Source organism: Mastigoproctus giganteus, chromosome 12, assembly GCF_048544385.1.
Source record: "Mastigoproctus giganteus isolate SK-2022 chromosome 12, ASM4854438v1, whole genome shotgun sequence".
Lineage (NCBI taxonomy): Eukaryota > Metazoa > Arthropoda > Arachnida > Uropygi > Thelyphonidae > Mastigoproctus > Mastigoproctus giganteus.
The window spans coordinates 53,754,841-53,780,936 of record NC_143586.1 but is presented as its reverse complement, the minus strand read 5'-3'; the positions used below and the strand labels follow the sequence as shown (position 1 = coordinate 53,780,936).

The window sequence follows — 26,096 nt, the reverse complement described above, 5'->3', positions numbered from 1 at the left end:
GCAAAATATCTGGTTTCTATATTTTTATCCCTCCCTCCAATAACAGCTGAAATATTTTCCAGGAAAAAATTACAGTAATACAATAAAAGTACAATAATCTGGCATCTGATAATCTAGAAATGCAATAATCTAACATCTGAGTGGTTAGCCTTCACAGTATATAGCCCCCAAAATGCTCATGGGGGATGGAGATTTCACCTCAGAGTACCTGTGTGTGTTCAAAAAAGAGAATGAAATAACATACAATACATAGAATTGCCTTAGAATTAATATTTGCCATTCTGTATTTAATTTATGGCATAGGAAGGTTTGCCTCATTAATGACAAGCAGTGTTTAACAAATATAGTCGCCATAGTGACTAAGAAATCTGATCACAATTTGGCAACAGTAGCCCTTTCACAAAAAATTACAATAATAAAAAAAAAAAAAAAAAAAAACACACTGCAAGAACTCAAGTTCATAAAAAATCCCAACCTTATATGTTACAGGTCAGCCTAGTGATTGAACTACCAATTCTTTGTTTTCCAATCCCTGTGATCTATAACTTGTAAAGATTGGCACAACTTTTGACAAAGGTACAAATGGACTTTTGTTCATTTGTGAAAACAACATTATACTGTTTATTTTATGGAGCTCTGGTTGCATGCATACAAACAAACCGAGCTCATAAGTTGGAAAGACCTGGTAATTAAACATCTCTTGTGCTTTTAGATTTGTGTTGCTTTGGTATGCTAGTAGTAGTTAAGATATTATTTATATTTAATTTAACATACAGATAAAAGTTAAATCACAAAGAAATTTAAAAAGCTTTAAATTTTCATAGTTTAATTATCAACAGTCCATCCAGTATCGAGGCACAATTGATTGATACTGGCAGCTGTGAGAAGCAGTGCTATATAAATTTAATGCTAACAACCATAAACACTAGTATTTTCATCTCAATAAGCAACTCTAATTTACTGCATGACAGACGTTCTGGAAGACCATTTAGTGCCATCACCCCCTCCCCCAGCTGGTGACTAACTTTAGCACCAGAGTCCATGTCTTGAACAAATTTATTGATGCCTGATAACTCAAAAGTTTGGCTTTTGGCTCTTAAATATAACATTAGGCTGGCACAATGCATTCTGATGTGTTTATAAACAACAATGACCAGGGTGGGGAAAAAACATTTGAAGACTGTTCATTTGTGCCTGCATAATATCATAAATATCATGGAGTTCTTTTCATGTATATGGTGTCCACAAGTTAGGTGTGTAAAACTCAGGCATTGATCCTTCAATCCATAATCTTTTAATAACATTTTTTTTTCATTTGTGCCATTTCAACATGCCAGTAATAACTAATTTATCATTCAAAATTAATTTAGTATATAGGATAAAAGTAGATTATATAAAGAAATTTAAAACCATTTACTTATTGGCAGCTAGAGCAAAGTGGAAACTAGAGCAAAGTTTTCCAATGAAGGCCAAAATACTAAACATAACTGATGAAAATCAAAGTTATCATGGCTGAGTTTAATAAATAAATATATGCATAATCTTTAATTTTATGATAGTGCACAAAATATACACAGCAGAATTTAAAAAAAACAAAACAAAAATAGTTACTTCCAAGGTTAAATCATGTTGTTAATGATGGCTCTTCTATCATGATATTAAAGAGCAACTAAAAGGGGTTTCATTATTAATTTTGTCTCTGTAGTTTACAGTTTTACATATGTTTTTATTGCATAAAAAATAGCTATACAAAATATAAAATAAGTAACAGAGATAAACCTAAAATTTGAGTTACTAAGACTTACATATTCTTAAAAAACAACTAAAATCCTGAATATTTTATAAAGTAACACTGAACTTTTTGTGGATGCCAGATTATTAGACTTCTGTTATACTTCTGGGAGTAAAGAACGTTCAACATGTTTACAAGATTTTGATAATGTAAGACATTTTACAACTATAAAAGTATTACAGACATTCTGACAACCTTTTATACAATATTTACATTTTCTACAAATTTTCTCTGGCTAACTGTGAAATTTTAGTTGTAGTATTTTATTATTTAGGATTTAAATAATTCTTCCCATTGCCTGTTGCTTGAAATTTTGTGTTGTATGCTTTTTCTTACTCACCTTCTGTTATACCCACTTACTCTAATTTTACAGTCCCCCTCCCCATATAAAAGAAATTCAAAACAAGTCCAAAACATGTATATATGAGCTAAATTATAGAATGCCATTAGTGCAGGGATTATATCCACACATAAGGAGGTAAGAGAGAGAAAGAGAGATGATAAATTACAGTTTTTGGATGAGTGAGTTTTTATGCACCAACAAGACAAAAAATAAAATAAAAATAACAAGGAAAATAATGTGAAAAAAAAAATTATATGGAAAGTCCATTAAGTTTTGATAACTCATCACAAGAGATTGGTTTCAGGCTAATTTAAGCTTGTGCTACTGCATATCAAAAAAAGTCCTTCGATGTAATTTTTAAAATCTTTAATTTTACTAACTGAAGTCACAGATGAAGCCACAAAAAATATATATATATATAATCAGGTATTTAACCTAAAGTTGATCAACAGCAAAAATCTTCTATGAGAACTATATACTGACAAATTATTAACAAGAATAATTTTATCTGCATTACAAAAGTTACCCAATAATACACAAAAATCAAGATGTTTTAAATTTCAGGGACATTACATGGGAAAAAAGTTATTGCAATTTTAAAAAATATGCAATTCACTAATGAAAATCTACTGACTGACATAATAAAGGTAACAGATTTTAAAATTGTCAACACAGAAATTACGGTTTGCTTGCAATAATATATCATATAATATGGCATAAATTGGAATGTTTTATATGAGAAAAATTAAAACATGTCAGGCAAAACGATTTTTCATACAACTGAAACAGAAAAGCTCTCAAAGTCATGTTTCATTTCACAAGGCAAAATTTGTTTGTAAGCAGATTGCTTTGCAGAGCTATCCATCTAATAGCTGGAAAACACTTAGTTCTTAAAATTATAGTTTTCTGTAACTGTGAAGAAAATGGTAATTACATTTTAGATTTAATCACAGGTTTCAAATATTTGTGATATGACTCATGGACCTGGAAAAACAAAATAAAGCACAGCAAATTAGAAATATTATTCTCATGCATAAAAAAAACAAAAAGATCAAAAATTAAATTGCTAAAATAATACAATTCCATTTTTCCCCCACATCAATAAATACTGGATCACATCAAATACTGGATGTGATACAGTGAAAACTCCTTATTTACGTTATCATTACAGGCAACCCCTGTAATGATACTAACATGGTACTTTTATAACACGGTTTCACTCTAACACAATTAATAAATTGTGGCAATTCTCGCGCAACATGGTACTTCTATAACACAGTTTTTTTGAACTATTATGTTGGATGTAATTTTTCAACATTTCAATTCTTTTTTGTTGTTAATCCCTGCTGTTGACTCACTAGTCGTTACGCAAAAAAAAAAAAAAAAAAAAATTATTGGGAAATCCCCGTATTTTATTTTGCTGGAAAATCCCCATGTTAGATTCTGTACTATTGAACTTATGCTGTTTGAGACTATAAAAAATTGTGACTTCAAAGTGTGCAATTTGTGACTTTTAAGGTTTTTGTACGGTTATAATGGTTTTTATTTGATCATTTATAAATTTTTCCAGGTATGTATTAGTAAACTTTGTTCTTAAGAACCATAACCCCAGGATCTCACATCTGGTGAGAATGGGCTTGGCACACCCAGGGTCCTGAGCTGGATATCATCATTCTTCTCCTCCTTGGTGATTCCTCTCTCTCTCTCTCTCTCTCTCTCTCTCTCTCTCTCTCTCTCTCTCTCTCTCTCTCTCTCTCTCTCTCTCTCTCTCTCTCTCTCAGAGTAACTTGGAAATTTTTTTTTGGCTGGTGCAGCATACGTCTCAGGCTTCCTTGCACTATATGGCTAATAACAATAATAATAATAATAATAATAATAATATGGGAATAATTTCTTTGTTGTGAATTAAATTCCAGCCCTAAATTACATCTCAGGAACTTAGGCATAATTTGGGTAACTGCTGATTTATTTAAAGAATGGTTTCTAAATTGTTTTGTGCCAGATGTGGAAAACTATTTAAAACGGAAAAATATAATTTCAAAGTTTTATTACCATTGGATAATGTGCCAGGATATCAAAAAGATTTAAGTCATCCAAAATGCTGAAGTAATGTTCCTAACACCAAATACAACTTCTTTAATTCAGCCATTAGATCAAGGCATTATATCTACATTTAAAATGCATTACAATAGATTTTGGAAAAAATCGATTCCAAATCTATTGAAGTGATGGAGGTGGAAACATTTCTCAATCATGGACTGTATCGAAATCATAGCTTTATCGCTCAAAGAAGTAAAACTGGCACATGTTTCCAATATGTGCATGTTGAAAAAATGTATGGCCAGAGTCAGTTCATTCAGGAAATATGGTCGAACAGGCAGAAAATGGAATCAGTGCGAAAGTAGAACTTGCTAAGTCGGTAGGAAGGGAAGGTTTTGATGATATAACTACTGAAGACGTTCAAGAATGTACTGGCAGAAATGACATTGGAGGTAAACCAAATAAATTGAGAGGATGACAGCACAGATGAAAATTCTGAAGTTCCAAATTTTACATTAAAAAGCATACAGGAAGGCATAAACTCAGCCAAGCAATTAGAATCTTATTTTTTGAATGCAGATCCTTCGACTGAAAGGAACACAAAGTTCAAAAGGGAGCTTCAAAAATGCTTGACTCCATACAATGCAATTCAATTTACAAAGATCAAGTAAAAGTAAACAATCCCAGATTACTGATTTTTTAAAGAGAGCAGAAGATATATGAAATCTAGATGCTGCAGAAGAAAGTTCAAAAGGTGAAGATATTCTGCAACAGAGAAAACGTTCTTGTTTGATTGTGCTCAGCAGCAATGAAGAGAAAGAAAATTAAATGAATGTACATTATCTGACATATATGTATCACAGTTTATAAGACGTGATGTATTATAAACAGTTTATAAAAAATGATGCATTTTTGTTAGCTTTTGGAACGTAACCCTGCTTACTGGTCTTTAGTCCCATATAACACGTTTTTGCACTACACAAGATATTATAGGAACATCGTACAAAGGGTACTAGGAAAGTTTTGCAATACAGCTTTGTTTATTTAATTTTTTCAAAGTAATTTCCTCTACATTCAATACACCTCTCCATCCTCCGAAACCAATCTTTAAACCAGTTCTGCCAAGTTTCACTAGGGAGTAAAGCACACTCATTGTCCCAAGCCCGTAGAAGGTCCTCATCACTGGAAAACCACCTCCCTTTTAGCTTCATTTTCACATGCGGGAACAGTGCAAAGTCGCAGGGAGCAAGGTCTGGGCTGTAGGGAGGGTGCTCGAGAAGTTTCAGTCCTGTCGTGGTCAAATATTCGGTGCAGGCTTTGGCGCGGTGAGCTGGAGCATTTTCATGATGGAGGTACCAGGTGTCCATTCTTGACTTTGGCCGCAGGTTCTTCATAGATCCAATGGCTTTAGGCAGGCATTGTTCAGTATACCACTTAGCTGTGACTGTCTTCTGCGTATCCAAAACGACACGTTCCACAATTCCACTCGATTTGAAAAATACAGCTATCATTTTCTTCTTTACAGATCGGGATTTTCTGACAATTACGGGTGTGTCGTCATCATCAAAGACCCAAACTTTGTTTGGAGCCTTGGTCGGCAGATCGTAATAGTACAGCCAAGTCTCGTCACCTGTCACGATGTTGTTCACATACCGAGATTGTCCCTTATCAAACTTTTTTAACATCTCCCGGCACCAAGTCACACGTCGTGTCATCTGCTCTTCAGTCAGTTGATGCGGCACCCAGACAGAACAAAGTTTCTTCACGTGCAAATGATCTTGCAGAATCAAACGAATTGCTGGTGCATTTAGGCCCAAAGTATCCTCTATCTGTTGGTAGGTCACTCGCCTGTTTTCGTCAAGCATTTTCCTCACAGCAGTAACGTTTTCCTCCGTAACTGACGTTCGTGGCCTTCCCGGCCTCTCAGAATCCTCCAGAGTGAAATTTCCCCTTTGGAATTCTCTATACCACTTGAATATCGTTGTACGATGTGGACAATCATCATCTAGTGCAAGAGTCATTTCTTCTAAGCACTCGTCTATGGTTAAACCACGCACGAAATTATACCGCAAAACTGTCCTTATCTCATTTCGTGACCACGATGCCATTGCAAACACTTCACACTCTCACTACTAATGAATAACTGAGCCCACCGACTTGGCGCGGCGGCTACTATGCACGTATGAACATGTCTCAACATGCAGCAACAAGCAGCTTCCTGTGATTCATTGTTGCGTCATATTGCAAAACTTTCCTAGTACCCTTTGTATAACTACTGTGTTATACAAGGGTTACCAGTATTTGCATTTTCCTCCAGCATTTTATTTTTGCACCGTTTCTTTTCCTGTTAAATAGGCCTTTGGAAAATCAAGGGACTTGCTTTTACAACTTTTTTTTTTTTTTTTTTTTTTTTGCATGTGAAACAAATAGAGTATGAAATTTCAATTAGAGTGTAAAATTGTGTTTCAACTTGCGTTTGTTAAATGAATGTTTTGCAACCATGTGGATATTTTGGTTATGTATATACATATTTACTCCATCTTGAATACACTACTCACAGCCCATGTGTTAAGAAGTGTTATTCCTTTTATTTTTTTATGGTAGGTAAGTCTGCTTCTTTCATGTTACTGTACCTTTATACTTTGCAAAACAACTGAAATTTACCCCATTTCATGTTTTTAACTTGAAATACCTAAATCAATGTCATTATTAAGTATCAGAAACAGTAATGAACCATGAACCTTGCTTGTGACACTGGCCCATGATGAGAAGTGGCCATTTATAACTACTCTGCCTGCTATCACTTAGGCATATGTTTGTTCACTGTAGTATCATTCTGCATTAGTTTATCATGCCATTCTGTTTCAATTTATGCAAAAATTGTTCATGTGAGTCTGTCAAAAGCTATGATAAAATTTAACTGAATTATTCTTTACACACAGTTCCTTTGTGACAACCTCACAATACTGGTTGGGCTGTTGTTATTTGGTTTTTAGGAGCATTAGCAACTAAGGCCATATTGCTCCAGGAATATGCGGTGGTCATTCCCTGACCTTTTCGCATCCTCCATATTTGGTGGTCATGGGCTCGAACCCCAGTCTAATCAAGAAGCATGTACTATGCATTGCTGCTCCTGCCCACCTGGCTACGGAGGCTTCTACTGGTCGGGCTTGATATATGCTTAACAAATCAATGCTATGATTGCTCATAGCTCCACTGATGGGTAATGAGTAACAAATTGGCAAACACTAAATTCACAAATTTTATTTCACTTATTCATTTTTCAGTATAAAAAAAATCTTTCTCTTAATGACCAAAAACAAAATCACTCTAATTACATCATGAGAATCTGTTTTTTCCATATTTTTTCTCCTTACTTTAAAGCACATCCAAATGTAGTTAGTATTAATTTTTGGTGGAACATCTTAGCAATACTTGCAGAAAACCAACTGAAAAACACTGCTGTAGGAACTTCCCTTAAACTATAGCATTAGCATTAGTAGAGGCATTTGATGCAAGAAAGCAAGCTTATGCAGCATCAGCCAAAAAAAAAAAAAAAAACCCACTTCCACTTCACCCCTCTGTTCGTTCGAAATACCTGTCCAGCTGAGCCTTAAACTTATTTAGGCTATCAACCTCCACCACAAGGGATGGCAGTCTGTTCCACCAACCAACCACCCGCTGGCTAAAGGCAAATTTCCGCATGTCTATCCTACATCTGTCTTTCCTCAATTTGAATTTATGCCCTCTCAGGTGATTTTTCTGAGCTAGAGGAAGAATCCCATCAGCATTGAGCATGCTTAAACCATTCAAGGCTTTATACACCTCTATCAGATCACCTCGCTGGTGCCTAGTCTCCAGACACTGTAATTTGCAAAACTTAAGCCTTTCTTCGTAAGAGCACCCCTTTGTTCCATTCACTAATCTTGTTGCCCTTCTCTGTACTCGTTCCAGCAGCTCTACATCCTTCTTGAAATGAGGCCTCCAGACCTGTATACAGTACTCTAGGTGTGGCCTGACCATTGCTTTATACAATGGAATAATCACCTCCTTATCCCTGCTGGAAAAATTCCTGTATATCATTGACAATACTCCATGAGCTACTCTTGCAGCCCGCCTGCACTGCTCAGAGAACTTCATATCTGCCTGCACAATCACCCCCAAGTCCCTTTCATTCTCTACCACTGTCAGTGTAGTACCACAGAGTTGATACGTTGCTCTGGGGTTGCTGTTTCCCATGTGTAGTACTTTACATTTGTCAATGTTAAACTTCATTTGCCACCTCTCAGCCCATCTGCTCAACCTTTCCAGATCCTGTTGCAGCAGCATAGTATCAGTAGTGTCCTTGACAACCCTGCCAACCTTTGTATCGTCTGCAAACTTGGACATTAAGCTTGATATACCATCATCAATATCATTTATAAATACAGAAAACAATAATGGACCCAACACTGAGCCCTGAGGGACTCCACTAATAACATTAGTCCACGACGAGCAGTGTCCATTGATTACCACTCTCTGTCTTCTCCCACTCAACCACCCCTTTATCCATAGCAGCAATTTGCCTCCAATGTCACACTGCTCCAATTTGTGTAGCAGTCTTCCATGTGCAACAGTATCAAAAGCCTTTCTAAGATCCAAGTATATAATATCAAAGTTATTCCCTGCATCCAGTTCTTTTGTGACTGCATCATAGTATCCAATCAAGTTGGTCAGGCAAGACTTCCCCTTAACAAAACCATGCTGTGTCCGAGTTATAACTGAAGTCTCATCTAGATGATCCTGCAGTGCTTTTAACCAGTGCTTCCATTAATTTTCCTGGAACAGAAGTTAAACTCACAGGTCTATAATTACTTGTGTCAGCCTTTGATCCTCCTTTGTGAATTGGGGAAACATTTGCACATCTCCAGTCTGTGGGTACCTCCCCTGAGTCCAAGGAAGCTCTCATAATTATGGCTAAGGGTTTGCTTACTTCCTTTGCTGCCTCCTTTAATATAACTGGATAGATCCCATCCACCCCGGGTGCCTTTCTTGTGTTTATCTTCAACAGTTTCTCCTCCACTTTACTCCCAGTTATTTCAAGATTCTGTAGCTTACTGCTAGAGTTGAATACACCTCTGGCATTCCCCTTGCTGAATAACTCCTCATGTGTGAATGTCGATGCAAAATATTCATTTAGTTTGTTAGCTACCTGAGCAGGATCATCAACAGTTGACCCATCAACATCAAGTGGACCAATCTGATTCATCCCCTTCCTTCTAGAGTTTACATAAGTAAAGAACTCTTTGCTGTTTTTCTTTGCATCCCTTGCCAAGGATTTCTCGTAATCTGCCTTTGCCTGCCTAACCTCTTTTGTAACTTGGTTGCATATCAACTTGTATCTATCATAGGCTTCTGTGTCATGTGTTAATTTGTAAGTATCCCATGCATTTTTCTTCTCTGCCATATGCCTCATTAGTTCATCTGACATCCATTTTGGCCTAAACCTTGAACAATATTTCTTAGTTGGTATGTAAAGCCTAGTAGCTTCCAAGATAAGTTCTTTGAATGCTTCCCATTTTGAATTTGCTGTTGGTAACATCATCAGTTGGTCCCACTGTATAGAATTTAAATACTGTCTCAGTCCATCGTAGTCGTCTTTACGGAAGCAATAACCCTTCCCTTTACCCCTAATGGTAGTTACCTCTTTCAGTAAATCCCACTTCAGCACACTGTGATCACTGCCACCTAGTGGTTCATTTATCTGCAGATTCTTAATGCATGAAGAATCACTGCTGATAATCAAATCAAGAGTATTACTCCCTCTAGTTGCCTCCCGAACATGCTGATGTAGAAAACAATCATCCAATAAATCCACAAAAGCCTTGCTAGTGTGTGAGTGACCAACCCACAAATTCCAGTCGATATCTGGGAAATTAAAATCCCCCATTATAAGACTCTCTGATTTACTGGCCCACTCTATTTCCTTGTACAGTTCCTTATTATACTCATCAGAGTCATTAGGCCTATAGACACTCCTACTCTCAATTTTGATCTCCCAATGCTTATGTCACACCAAACTGACTCAACACTGCACTGTCCAGCGATGTCGACTGGCTTCACTTCCTTGGTTTTTATGTGTTTCTTAACTAATAGCATAACCCCTCCCCCTTCCTATCCTGTCTATCCTTTCTGTAGACGTTGTACTCCCCAAATTGCAGTTCTGCATCCCTTATATCTGTGTGACACCACGTCTCTGATATCCCAACAATATCTGCCTTTGATGTTTTGAGCAATACCTCAAATTCATCAAATTTATTTACTAAACTCCTAGCATTGGTGTACACGCAAGTATACCTGCACCTGTTTCTATTCTTAGCTACCCTAACACAACCCATGTGTTTACTTGTACCGCAATGGCTCCCAGCAGTCTCTGAAATACCATGCATCTTGTTTTTCAGGCTTCTGCTCATTCTAATAGAAGCAGTGCAAGAATCTCTTTCACCTCTGCCAGTGGCTAATGTCAATCTATTGGTCTTTGTCTCCCCCCAAGCTAGCAGTTTTCCGACCCACCTAACACTGCCTCGATAGCATCAGCAAATATTCTTGCACCCTTTCTATTTAAGTGTATCCCATTCCTGTAGAAGCAATCTCTCCTGTTAACAAGTACAGTCCAGGCTGAAAAAATCCTGCAGTCCTATAGTATAGGACTGCAGGAGGAAATTTGATGTTATGGTCACTATCTGCTATTGACATCTTGTATTGTTATAATTTTGATACTGCTTGGATCCTTGGTGAAAGCCATGACAATATATATGGGACCAAAGATATTTGAACTACATATACTTTCACTGACAGGTTGAAATAAATAGCAGTCATCCAGAGGATTTAAAAATCTGAACCACCTGATGTACTTCCAGATTTCTAGCCTATAAGAAGTGAGTTGAAGCCATTCATAATAATCCACTCATGCTCCCATCACACACCCATCCAAGTTGGTTAAAGAGACCATTTTTCATACACCTCACCTTCATTTCAGTTGTAATCTCCCCTCCTCTCCTCCAACTGTCTTCTCTGTTTTATTACAAGTCATCTCACACCATATAGATTCAATGTCCACTTGGGCTTGATCAGATACTGTGGGAACAATTTAATTGCTTTTGGGCAGCTTTTGAAAAGAAGCAAAACCCTCCTACCTGCCCGTCACAGAGCCCCCATCTCTTCTGAATACAATTTAATCACTATAATTCACAATTTCACAATTCCAATTGATGTTGGTGGACAATGCAATGTTGAGCCTGTTTGGTGTGACATAAGCACAGGGAAAGGAAAAATGAGAGTAGGTGTGTGTTATAGGCCTAATGAATCTGATGAGTATAAGGACCAATTGTGCAGAGAAATAGCATAGGCCAGTTACAGTGTCTTATAATGGGGGATTTTAATTTCCTGGATATTGACTGGAATTTGTGGGTTGGTCACTCACACACTAGCAAGTTTGTTTGTTTGTTTGTTTGTTATTTGGTTTTTAGGAGCATTAGCAACTAAGGCCATATTGCTCCGGGATATGCGTGGTCATTCCTTGACCTTTCCGCATCCTCCGTATTTGGTGGTGACGGGCTCGAACCCCGGTCTAATCAAGAAGCGTGTACTACGCACTGCTGCTCCTTCCCACCTGGCTACGGAGGCACCACACTAGCAAGGCTTTTGTGGATTTATTGGATGATTATTTTCTACAGCAGCATGTTCAGGAGGCAACTAGAGGGAGTAATTCTCTTGATCTGATTATCAGTAGTGATTCTTCATGCATCAAGAATCTGCAGATGAAGGAACCACTAGGTGGCAGTGATCACAGTGTACTGAAGCGGAATTTACTCAAAGAGGTAACTACCATCAAGGGTAAAGGGAAGGGTTTTTGCTTTCATAAAGGTGACTACAATGGCCTACAATAGAATTTAAATACTGAAACAGTATTTAAATTCTATATGGTGGACCCAACTGATGATGTTACCAACAGCAAACTCAAAATGGGAAGCATTCAAAGAATTAATCTTGGAAGCCACTAGGCTTTTCATACCAACAAAGAAATATTGTTCAAGATTTAGGCCTAAATGGATGTCAGATGAACTAACTAGATGCGAGAGAGAAGAAAAATGCATGGGATACATATAAATTAACATGTGACACAGAAGCCTATGATAGATATAAGCTGGTCTGTAACCAAGTTACAAAGGAGGTTAGGCAGGCGAAGGCAGATTACAAGAAATCTTTGGCAAAGGATGCAAAGAAAAACAGCAAACAGTTCTTTATTTATGTAAACTCTAGAAGGAAGGGGATGAATCAGATTGGTCCACTTGATATCAATGGTTCAACTGTTGAAGATCCTGCTCAGGTAGCTAACAAACTGAATGAATATTTTGCATCGACATTCGCACATGAGGAGTTATTCAGGGAGGGGAATGCCAGAGGTGTATTCAACTCTGACAGTAAGCTAGATAATCTTGAAATAACTGAGAGTAAAGTGGAGGAGAAATTGTTGAAGATAAACCCAAGAAAGGACCTGGGGTGGATGGAATCTATCCAGTTATATTAAAGGAAGTGGCAAAGGAAGTAAGCAAACTCTTAGCCATAATTATGAGAGCTTCTTTGTACTCAGGGGAGGTACCCATGGACTGACCCCAATCCACAAAGCAGGATCAAAGGGAGACACAGGTAATTACAGACCTGTTAGTTTAACTTCTGTTCCAGGGAAATTAATGGAGGCACTGGTTAAAGAAGCACTGCAGATCATCTAGAAAATACTTCAGTTATAGCTCAGACATGCCAGACAAGCTGTTCTTGCTACCTGGGAGTCTAAAACGCTGATGGAACTGATATTCGGGTGAGTCTTAAGTCAAGTGGACCCAATTTCGGCAAAGTCCGGACGGTCTATGACAGCCAAATCCTCTGCTTGCACCTTCACGATGGTGGGATTGTTAGTAATCCTGGGTATAACCCCCATGCACAAGTACATGGTGGGTGACCACCCAGGTGTGAACCAACGTAAGCAGGGGTCGAGGTGTGGCGCCCACACCACATGGAGGAACGCCGCCCCTCTATGTTACCAGGCAGTACTAGGTGGTAGATGACTCTCATCAACCGGTGAAATACCACCACTTTGCTTATTGGAGGCTTGAAGTGGTGGAACCCATGTTTAGTCTCTAGAGCTAAGTTCCGGTCAACCCTTCCCTATCTCTTCCATCATGCAGTATGATTGATGATTTTTGAGGTTATGATGAATGTCGTGGCGAGATCCATTTTCCTTACATTTCGAGGGTACAGCTCCAAAACGGTGTTCGCAGGCCGGCCGCTAGTTAGTACACCGGACCGAACCTATTGGTAACTCTCTAGGAGGCTTCCGGATCAGCTAGTGTATAATCTTGCTACCTCTACTCTGCCAGATAGTGACTGGAGGGAGTCCGAGTAGTGTGTATGCGGGGAGCATTGCCGAGGCCACGTTATGTCAAGGATCTGGGTATATTCTTACCACATGTACGCCATATCCAAAAATTTCATTACTTCATACAGCATGTCCCACCCACTTTTTCTTACTATTGAATACACCATGAATAGTCAAAATAATAGAGCAAGCTTATCTGCGAAAAGATCTAAACCTCCCAAGGACTTCCTAATTCATTTCACAAATATACGTGGTCTTAATTCCAATCTCAACGATGTCCATTTCCACTTGCAGTCTTCCAAACCCCATATACTTTTTCTGACTGAATCTCAGTTATCAGTTGATTCAACTACTTCTCATCTCAGATGTCCAAACTATTTGCTGTATGATTCCTTTCGCCTCAAAGGTGGTACTTGTGCATATGTCCATTCTGATATTCCCTGTCAGAGACTTGGCAATTTGGAATCTCCACTCTTTGATCTTCTCTGGCTTAAAATCTCTCTACCTGATTGTGTAAAATTCATCTGTTGTCTCTACCGTTCTCCCAACTCCACTAATCACTTGGAGCTCTTTGACTTCCTCTCTTTGCAACTTGACTTTCTCCAGTCCAACTTTCCTAACAGTGAGGTAATTTTCCTTGGTGATTTTAACGTTCACAACTCCAGCTGGCTTCCGTTTTCCAGTCACACCGACCCAGCAGGTCGAGATGCTGAGGCTTTTGCAATTACTAATGACCTAGCACAGATTGTTCATTTACCTACAAGAATACCGGACAATCCTAATCATACAGCCAATACGCTTGATCTTTTTCTCACAAACAACCCTTCTAAGTACAAGGTCGAAGTGAGAGGTCCTTTAGGCACTTCAGATCACAACTTGGTGATTGTCTCTTCTCCAATGGAACCTTTATCTCATGGCTATTCCCAACCTCGTGTTGTTTGGCATTACAAGAATGCAAAATGGGATGACCTGCGAGACTTCTTTTCTTCTTTTCCTTGGTCTGATTACTGTTTCAAAACTTCTGATGTCAACGTTTGCTCAGATCGTGTCAGTGAAATTATTCTTGCAGGAATGGAATCCTTTATCCCACACTCCACATTAAAATCTCGTCCTTTATCTAAACCTTGGTTTTCCAATAAATGTGCTAAGGCTGTCCAAGAGAAGAATGTTGCATATCGTAATTGGCTTGTTTCTAATTCTTCAGTTTCATTTTCTGCCTACACCAAAGCTCGCAACAATTGTAAAGCAGTTATTTACCAGTCCAAACTAGAGTTTGAACAGGCTAAGAGTAGAAAACTTGCTTCTTGCCCTAATGGTAGCCGAGCATTCTGGTCTCTTGCCAAAGCTATTGGCCGCAACTTTTGCCCATCTCTGCTCCCGCCTCTGTCCAAACCAGATGGTTCTGTTGTCACTTCAGCCAAGGATAAAGCTGACCTGCTAGCATCCCATTTTTCTTCCAGCTCATGTATTAATGATCTTGGTAAAACTCCTCCCACCATTCCTAACACGCTCCATTCAATGCCTCCTGTGGTCTTCCGTCAAAAGGATATCAGAAGGATTTTGATGAATCTTGATGCTAAGAAAGCTCCAGGTCCTGATGGTATTTCTCCACTTGTTCTCAAAACTTGTGCTCCTGAACTTACTCCTATTCTTTGCCGCCTTTTTTCACTTTCTTATTCCAAAGGAGTTTTTCCTTCTGCTTGGAAATTTGCTCATATCCAGCCAGTTCCTAAAAAGGGTGACAAATCACTCCCATCCAATTATCGTCCCATTGCAATTACTTCTACTCTTTCTAAAGTAATGGAGAAATCAATTAACCGCCAACTCTTAAACTACCTAGAAACCTTCCGTCTGATCAACGATCGCCAGTATGGATTCCATCAGTGTCGATCCACTGGTGATATTCTGGCTTATGTTACCCATTTATGGACTAATTCAATGGAAAGGTTCGGTGAAACACAAGTAGTTGCTCTTGACATCTCAAAGGCTTTTGATCGTGTTTGGCATAAAGGTCTTCTAAACAAGCTTCCATCTTATGGTTTGCCAACTGTTTTTAGTAATTGGTTATCCAGTTTTCTCTCTGATCGCTCACTGAGGGTGATGGTAGATGGCTCTCTGTCTTCTAACTTCTCCACTAATGCCGGTGTCCCCCAAAGGTTCAGTTCTTTCCCCCACTCTTTTCCTTTTGTATATCAATGACCTTCTTCCATTGACTGGAAATCCTATCCATAGTTTTGCCGATGATAGCACATTGCATTCAACTTTCCATTTTGAGAAACCTTGTCCTGCTCAATCAGCTTCAAGTTCTCGAAAATCTGCTGCCAATTCCTTAAATGCCGATCTTCAGGTAATTCTCCAGTGGGGCAAAGACAACTTATTTGATTTCAACCCTTCTAAAACTCAGTCTTGTCTTATATCTCGCAAAAAGGATTCTTCTGCTCCTATGCTTATCTTTAGTGACACTCCGATTTCTAGGCAAAATGATATATCTCTTTTGGGGATTACCCTGACTTCTAATCTCTCTTGGCACAAGCACATTACAAATATTGCTTCCTCTGCATCTAAAAAACTTGGTTTTCTCTTTCGCTCTCGGCGTTACTTTTCTTCCAAACAGCTGCTCACTCTGTATAAATCGCAAATCCGCCCTGCCATGGAATATTGTTCCCACATCTGGGGTGGTGCCCCCAAAACCTCTCTCAGGCTTCTTGATTCCATTCAGAAGAGGGCAGTCAGGTTAATTAATGATTCATCTCTAACAGAGTCTCTCCACTCGCTTTCTCATAGACGTACTGTTTCTGCTGCATGCCTCTTCTACAGATACTTCCATGGGCACTGTTCTTCTGAATTGGCTTCTATAATTCCCGCTCTCTCTTTCAAAACAGTCCGAACACGTGCCGCCACCAGCCAACATCCATTTACTGTCCAACTTCAAACCCACAGAACCAACTTTTCATCTTCCTCATTTGTTCATTCAACTGCCGTTTTCTGGAACAACCTTCCTTCATACGTATTTCCTGAAAATTACAATCTACAGAAGTTCAAGTCTAATGTCAACAAATATCTTCTTTCATCTTCTGAACCTCCAACCCAAGCACGGTACTAAGTACTATAGGTTCTAATACCTCTCGTGTTTGGGGTTCTCATAAAAAAAAAAAAAAAAAAAAAAGACAGCATGGGTTTGTTAAGGGGAAGCCTTGTCTGACTAATTTGATTGGATACTATGATGTAGTCACAAAGGAACTGGATGCAAAGAATAACTTTGATATTATATATTTGGATCTTAGAAAAGCCTTTGATACTATTGGACATGGAAGACTGCTGCACAAATTGGAGCAGTGTGGCATTGGAGGCAAATTGCTGCTATGGATAAAGGGATGGTTGAGTGGAAGAAGACAGAGTGGTAATCAATGGACACTGCTCTTCATGTTATTAGTGGAGTCTCTCAGGGTTCAGTGTTGGGTCCATTGTTGTTTTCTGTATTTATAAATGATATTAATGATGGTATATCAGGCTTAATGTCCAAGTTTGCAGACGATACGAAGGTTGGCAAGGTTGTTAAGGACACTAATGACAGTACGCTGCTGCAACAGGATCTAGAAAAGTTGAGCAGATGGGCTGAGCGGTGGCAAATGAAGTTTAATATTGACAAATGTAAAGTACTACATATGGGAAGTAGCAACCCCAGAGTAACGTATCAACTCTGTGGTACTACACTGACAGTGGTAGAGAATGAAAAGGACCTGGGGGCTAATTGTGCAGGCAGATATGAAGTTTTCTGAGCAGTGCAAGAGTAGTTCATGGTGTCTTGTCAATGATATACAGGAATTTTTCTAGAAAGGATAAGGAGGTGATTATCCCCTTGTATAAGGCAATGGTCAGGCCACAGCTTGAGTACTGTATACAGGTCTGGAGACCTCATTTTAAGAAGGATGTAGAGCTTGGAACGAGTACAGAGAAGGGCAACAAGATTAGTGAATGGAACAAAGGGCTGCTCTTACAAAGAAAGGCTTATGTTTTGCAAATTACAGTGTCTGGAGACTAGGCACCTGAGAGGTGATCTGATTGAGGTGTATAAAGTCTTGAATGGTTTGAGCATGCTCAATGCTGATGGGATTCTTCCTCTTGCTCAGAATAATCACCTGAGAGGGCATAAATTCAAATTGAGGAAAGACGGTTGTAGGATAGACGTGTGGAAGTTTGCCTTTAGCCAGCGGGGGGTTGATTGCTGGTACAAACTTCCATCTGTCATAGAAGTTGATAGTGTAAATAGATTCAAGGCATAACTTGACAAACATTTGGAGTGAGTGTATGGGTGAAATAAAGGTTTTTTTTTTTTTTTTTTTTTCCTGGCTGATGATATATAAGTTTGCTTTCTTGCATCATGTGCCTTTGCTAATGCTAAAACTGCATTTTACTTGTAACAGCACCATACCAGAGTCAGCCATACACTATTTGCATTAGTTAACATAACCAGAAGATCACATTCATTCATTTTGTTTACTACACAAGCAACATATTTTTATTATATATATATTTTTCACTATCAATACATTCCTTATAGCTATTTGAAAACTTCTCCTGTGACCACATATACCAGTTTAAGAGTGCATATCCCAATACCCTAAAAGACTAAGTAAAATATCACTCAAAGTAATACTTAAAAAATAGCCATCTGCAGTAATATACAACACAATGCAGAAAATATAGCAGATGACACCTGTACTTTTGTCTTTTTTTTCTAATTTATAAAATTTGTATTACCTATAAGCAGACAAAATGCAGTTTCACAATGAATAATTTAAATAAAATAAAAGTAAACCTGAATGATGAATTTTGTCAGATACTCTTCACCATACAATGAGGCCTCCCTTTGCTCATGAGCAATAACCAATAGTCACATGGCTAAGTACTTACTGAGGTTATAAATAATTTAAGGAGCTTAAATTATCATTTATGGCAGCCAGAGAGCAATACAAATTCAATACTGATTTATAGAAAAAGATCCAGATTTATTAAGAAAAAAGAAGACAAAAAATGAACAGCAAAGTTCAAAGCAATATTCGGGAATGGAATTATTAATGCTCATAGTAGCTTTTCTGTTTTGAATGGACAAGAAACTGCTAAATTTAATAGAATCCTACCTACTATCAAGGGTGCTTGTAATTGTGACTATCCTCCAGATACATCAGTACTTCAGTTCTTTTTTAGTTGAGATGCAGTTTTCAGTATCAGTAAGCAAAGCTGTAATGTTTCTTTCTTTTAATCTTTTGTTTGCTTACCACTTTTCACAGCAGCCTTGATTTTTAACTTTCAAAAGCAGATCTTTATAACATGACCAAGTTATAAGATATCTTGGATTGGGTTACAGAAAATGTAATTACTTTATCTGTAATTGCCAGTGATTAACTGCACATATTTCAATGTCTCTTTCTCTGCATATGATATGCTGAGGTGCTCTCAAGGAGAATGAAACAGTTGCATCAGATAATTTACAATGTTGTGTTTATTATAACTTATCTAACTTATTTGAAGTTTGGAAACTATTTGTTAGAGCAAATTAAGCACAGATGAAAACTAAAAACAAAGTAGATATAAATGGGTATTTTACTATTCCTTCTCTCACTTTTTTTTAAGTATAAATTTATTTATTTTTAAATATAAATCTTTTCATTTTAAGTATAAATGAGAATACAAAAATTCTGAAAAAAAAAAAAAAAAAGAATTAATAGCAATAGTTTGTAAGAAGATTAAAATTTTTTACAATATAATTAATTGCTGGGTCACAAAAAATATAGTGAAGAGTAAGGCAGGATTTTTTTTTTTTTTATTAGTAAGTTCAATGCAAAATTAAATAACATATGGGAAGTAAACGTTTAAAAATCAGGCTTCCCATATGCCAAATTATTCTTCATAGAAAATAAGCCTTTGATAAAACTTTAATATATACCAGCATCTGGCTAAGAACTTTTGTATGTTATTATTAAAATCAGTTTATTTCCCAAGAAACCTTGGGTCACACTGGGATGGCTCTGTGCCAGAAGGGTGTGAATATTTACAGACTAAGGTGAGAGGAACACATATACAATAAACAAGAGTACATGCATGTACTCTTGTTTATAAGAGTATATGCGCGTACTCAACCCAAGTACACGCATGTACAAGATTAAATTAACATTTACAGGATTAAATATACAAAATATACAATTGCATGAAGACAAAACAAAGTCTTTGTCAAATACAAATAGACAACTTAAAAAAAAAACAGTCAGTCATGTCCAGGAGCAGATGAATATCATTGAATCATTATCTGGTAGCAGTTCTTGAGGATTTCCTTCCTGTAGAGCTTGTCTTTACAGAACCTATCAGGGTGGATTTGAAATTTATTGAAGATCCGAAGGCAATTGGCTGGAAACATGCTCCTCAAGGAATCAATGTTTGACAGCGTAAGATGCAGAGGGAGACAAGAGTTGGGGTGCTCCCCTCTTGCTCTCTTTGGGCCAGAGATTAATGTGGATACCAATGGAGCATCAATTTGCCCTGTTATAAGCCATGCGAGTGTGAGGATATTTTTTGTCATGATGATATGTCTCCAGGGAGTGGTGCCCAGATTCAGATCATGCAGAAATCATAATTACCTAAAAGGTTAGGGAAGCAATCTTCCACAGGATGCACAGTATTACCACTAGGCAGGTCACTATAAAAAAACTGGTGTAACTTGCAAAATAAATACACGAAAACACTGTACACTTGAGGAGCACAAGATTAGACAGTCTTCATAGCTATGCGCACTCTTCTCCTAAATAAATTTTCTGTTTATACTCCAGGATGACCAAACGGTCAGACACAAGATAGACAGAATACAAGAGACAGCACTGTATTTAGCAGTCATGGGCTTAACTCCGGTAACTCAAGGCATGTGTACTTATGCACCCGCACGCCTGACCACTCGGCTATGGCGTTCAATTACTGAGATTTAAACAAAAGTCCAAAACTGAGCTGTTACTTTCAGCTATATAAGCAAGCTCTGCAATCATTCCTTGCTTGTGCCAGGATGGCGAGTTACATACAGTTGACGTCACAAAGGAAGAGTGCTATTGTTGCTTTACGTGTGGAAGGATGTTCTTCTGGTCATATTGCTTATAGTGTCTTGTAATCAGTCGACAGTGAGTAGATTTCTTTCCAAACTCAAGAATACTGGTTATTCTTGAGTTTGGAAAGGGCAAAAGGAATCTCTACGACAAAACAGGACCATGTTTTGAAGCGCTTATGCCTTAAAAACTGTAAAGCTTCTTCAACTGAGCTGAAAAGAGAATGGGAAAAACTGACAGGAGTGGTAGCAAGTGCAGTAACAGTCAGAAGACACCTCTTCAAAAATGGACTTCTAGCCCATTGTCCTAAGAAGAAGCCCCTCCTCACAAAAAATGAAAAAGGCCCAATTAATTTGGTGTAAGGAGCATGTCAAATGGATCCCCGAGCAGTGGAAGTCAGTTTTTTTTTTCAGATGAGAAGAAATTCAACCTGCATGGCTCTGATGGGAGGACAATGTATGGTGTCTACAGTGAAATTCCCTACCAGCCAAATGATATGGGGGTGCATTTCGTATTGCAGAGTAGGTCACCTGCAGTTTATAAGAGGTTCTGTAAATGCCAATGGATACCTGGCTATATTGGAAGGCAAATTGCTACCAACTATTAGAGACCATTTCAATCTGCCAAGTAACTACATCTTTCAGGACGACTCTGCTACTTGTCATTGGGCGAAAAGTGTAAGCACGCACTTCTGTAGTTATTTTAACTTCATTTCTGCATTTGACAGTAATGTGTTTACATTTTCACAATATTACATTAATACACCAACCGTTGAGTTAAAATAATTTAATACTGTATATATGCAAACAATAGAGAGGATACTGTAACATAATCTATTTACAATAACTGATAGTGAATAAAGCCTAAAAACAAAATAAAATACTAAATTTTTAAAATACAATAAAATATATAAGATTAAAAGCATTAAAACTATACAATTGTAGCTTTCGGGGCGTCCGCCTCCTTTGTCAACAAGAAATAATACTTGCGCAGCACATCCTTAAGTATCAGGTTCACGGCACACGTGGTTGATCAGGTGCATGAACAAAAGTTCCTACACATGCCCCAGAACCGGAAGCAGCTCAGGAATGTGGTAAACAGAAATGCTCATCTTTTAAGAGGACTATAGCCTCAAAAAGAGGGTGAAGCAGCACACCCCTATCCCTATTCATAGTATTGTTATCGGATGAGCAAATCCACAAGCTCTCGAGCCACTTGCAGTCCCAGAACCTATGCACCCGATCAAGGATAACAGCATTTTCTGGGGAGATCTGGTGCTGTCTTTCCCAGAAATGTTCAGCAACAGCGGACTTATCAAACTCAGCGGTCTGCATGACACTCGTGTGTTCCCCAGACAATCCTTAAGCCGCCGCCCCATTTCCCCCACAATCTGGGCATTTAATCTCATATATAACGCCACTACTGGAGTCCCTTGATATGGGGTCCTTAACTTGCGACACTACTGTGTGCAACCTCTGACCGGGAAGTTGCACACAGCGTGCTTGGTAATCCCGAAATACCCTTGCAATGCGTTCTGGAAGGCCCGGATAGTAGGGAATGTAAGCTGTGGTAACAGGAACAGCCAATTCTCTATGGATAGACTCCACTCCTCTACTATATTTATCCATGATCCTCTGGGGGTAACCGCATTTCATGAGGTCCACTGCAATTCGTGAAATTTCTTTCTCTTTCTCCTCAGAGGGACAACAGTGGGTTCCAATCCTATCAAATAGTGCCTTAGCGATGCTATTCTTATGTTGCCTAGTCTGTGCCGACCTGTAGTGGGTATACTGGCTCCGGCACATTGGTTTCTTATAGATTGTGGTTTTAAGTCTGGAGCCATCTCTGTATACCATTACATCCAGGAATGAGAGGATACCACCTGCTTCTACCTCTGAGATAAACTGTATAAACAGAGAAAAACTGTTGAGAAGACTAAGCACATCTTCTTCTCTCCTCTTTTGAACAACAGTGAATGTGTCATCCACATATATCTTTTCCACTTACACATAGGGAACTCCAATCCTTCAAAGATCCTGTTTTCTAATTCCTCCATGGCTAGGTTCGCCACAATAGTGCTAATAGGAGAACCCATAGCTGTGCCGTGAACCTGCTTGTACATCACCCCTTGAAATAACATAGTAGTACTCAAGAGACAATTCAACACCACAACAAATATCTCCAATATTTAAATGAGACTTAGCACTTAAAGTGTCATCTTTCGGTAGGGCCATTTTAACACATTGAACCCCATGTGTTATAGGAATACATGTAAACAATGACACTACATCCAACGATATCATAATCTCATTCACCCCTATAGTCTGACTCTTCACAAAACTCTTTCACTAATTCTTTACTATCTTTAACAACAAATACAGACCATCCTGCTATGGGGGCAATCAGCTTTGCCAAAAATCTAGACATAGCATAGGTAGGGCTACCAACAAAAGAGACAATGGGTCATAAGGGAACCCCTAACTTTATGGGTTTTTGGTAGCCCATAAAACCTAGGAAGCTGACACCCTGTTGCATGCATAGACCAAAACATTTCTTTAGAGATTTCTGTCTTCAACCAGAGTTGCTTAAATATCGAAGATATTTGTTGTGGTGTTGAATTGTGTCTCTTGAGTACTACTATGTTATTTCAAGGGGTGATGTACAAGCAGGTTCACGGCACAGCTATGGGTTCTCCTATTAGCACTATTGTGGTGAACCTAGCCATGGAGGAATTAGAAAACAGGATCTTTGAAGGATTGGAGTTCCCTATGCGTATGTGGAAAAGATATGTGGATGACACATTCACTATTGTTCAAAAGGGGCGAGAGGAAGATGTGCTTAGTCTTCTCAACAGTTTTTCTCCGTTTATACAGTTTATCTCAGAGGTAGAAGCGGTGGTATCCTCCCATTCCTGGATGTAATGGTATACAGAGATGGCTCCAGGCTTAAAACCACAATCTATAAGAAACCAATGTACCGGAGCCAGTATACCCACTACAGGTCGGCGCAGACTAGGCAACATAAGAATAGCATCGCTAAGGCACTATTTGATAGGATTGGAACCCACTGTTGTACCTCTGAGGAGAAAGAGAAAGAAATTTCACGAATTGCAGTGGACCTCATGAAATGCAGTTACCCCCAGAGGATCATGGATAAATATAGTAGAGGAGTGGAGTCTATCCATAGAGAATTGGCTGTTCCAGTTACCACAGCTTACATTCGCTACTATCCGGGCCTTACAGAACGCATTGCAAGGGTATTTCGGGATTACCAAGCATGCTGTGTACAACTTCTGGATCAGAGGTTGCACACAGTAGTGTCGCAAGTTAAGGACCCCATATCAAGGGACTCCAGTAGTGGGGTTATATATGAGATTAAATGCCCAGATTGTGGGGGAAATGGGGTGGCAGCTTAAGGATTGTCTGGGGGAACACACGAGTGCCATACAGACCGCTGAGTTTGATAAGTCCGCTGTTGCTGAACATTTCTGGGAAAGACAACACCAGGTCTCCCCAGAAAATGCTGTCATCCTTGATCGGGCGCATAGGTTCTGGGACCGCAAGTGGCTCGAGAGCTTGTGGATTTGCTCATCCGATAACAATACTATGAATAGGGATAGGGGTGTGCGGCTTCACCCCCTTTTTGAGGCTATAGTCCTCTTAAAAGATGAGCGTTTCTGTTTACCATGTTCCTGAGCTGCTTCCGGTTCTGGGGCACGTGTAGGAACTTTTGTTCATGCACCTGATCAACCACGTGTGCCGTGAACCTGATACTTAAGGATGTGCTGCGCAAGTATTATTTCTTGTTGAGAAAGGAGGTGGACGCCCCCGAAATCTACAATTGTATAGTTTTAACGCTTTTAATCTTATATATTTTATTGTATTTTAAAAATTTAGTATTTTATTTTGTTTTTAGGCTTTATTCACTATCAGCGCAGTCCAACACATAAATAGATTATGTTACAGTATCCTCTGTATTGTTTGTATATATACAGTATTAAATTATTTTAACTCACCGGTTGGTGTATTAATGTAATATTGTGAATATGAACTTTCCCAACCTCAGAGGTCTTTTTGAAGATGTGTTTACATTTGTTACAGGTGAAAAAAATGGTTGGAAGAACGGTCAATTACAACCGTTAGCTGGCCAGGAAACAGCTTGGACCTAAATTGTATAGAGAACTGTTGGCATCATGTGGAATCTGCAGTTGCCAGAAAGAAACCAAAGATCCTTGGTGAACTTCACAAGCCATAATTCGTTTGAAACCATGAACTATCAGTTGATTATCTTTGGAAATTGATCTTGTCAATGCCTCGACGGTGTGCTGCTGTCATCAGGGCCAGAGGCGGTTCAACTAAATATTAATTTGCATCTGGTGAACTTTTCATTTTGTTTTCCATTTAAAATGATAAACTGAAGTAAATTGAGAGCTTCTGATAACATTTCAGCCATAATTGTCATGTTTACCAGAACTGTTGTATAAAGGTTGCAAATGCTCATTTTGGAATATTTTGAGAGCACCTGTCAAAAATTACTTAACTTTGCCTTAACTATTAATAAATATCTTTTGTTTATATTTCTATTTGTGATGATAGTCATTAATGTAACATACCATTGCAAAAAAGGGTTAGAAATGTGAAATTCCTAGGTGATGCACTTTTTTTGAACACAAGTGTATATCAATATATATATTTCTTTCAAAATATTCTTATAACTTAATGAAAGGTATATGGACTACACATTATTAGAAAGGTTATGCTGCACATAAGTTACTTTTCCAACTATTACTACACAGATTTAGAAAATTTGTAACTTGTTATGAAAATTTTCCTGTTAAAATATATGAAACAAAATATCCAAAATAAACAAAAATATTAACTTTAAATATATGTATAAAATCAAAGGCTTACCTGTGTTTTATTCATAGGAGTTTCTTGAGCCCATTCAAATAATCGTTCATATACATTTCCATCATATGAACCCAATGCACTATTTAAAACTAAATCATGGAAGTCAAATGCATCTACTAATGCAACTGCATCGTTTCGCAGTAGTCTTAATAAGTCAAACATTTGATGACTTAAATGTAGCAGCTGATTTTTACTAACCCCTACCTGCAAAATAGAAAGGAGCCTCCTTAAAATGAAATTAGAGCAAAAAAATGCTTTATTGTACTTAACATTTAAAAAACTAGAAAACAAAAGAACAGGAAAATAATATACCAATATATAGTATCCTAATTTATCCTACTTTAAATAAGGTTGTTCTCATTAAAACACACTCAGCAACAGATATTTACATCTATTGTAAAGTCACTGTTTTCTCTCATACACTGTCTTAAAAGAGGAGGCACTCATATCGAAAACATGACTCAAATCAAAAATCATAAAATATATCACTAAACAATTCAATGCTTTT

General features: G+C 38.0%; 1 protein-coding gene across 1 annotated transcript in view; it reads right to left on the bottom strand.

Moving 5' to 3' along the window:
- Positions 1-2,714: 2,714 nt before the first annotated feature.
- ACOX1 (acyl-CoA oxidase 1) overlaps positions 2,715-26,096 on the bottom strand; it is a 175,493-nt gene continuing 152,111 nt past the window's right edge. Inside the window, exons 13-14 of the mRNA XM_090386493.1 lie at positions 25,589-25,792; positions 2,715-3,119 (exon numbers count right to left, since the gene is read on the bottom strand). Coding sequence (XP_090242619.1) covers positions 3,066-3,119; positions 25,589-25,792 — 258 coding nt within the window. The 3' untranslated portion in view covers positions 2,715-3,065. The remainder of the gene's footprint in view (positions 3,120-25,588; positions 25,793-26,096) is intronic.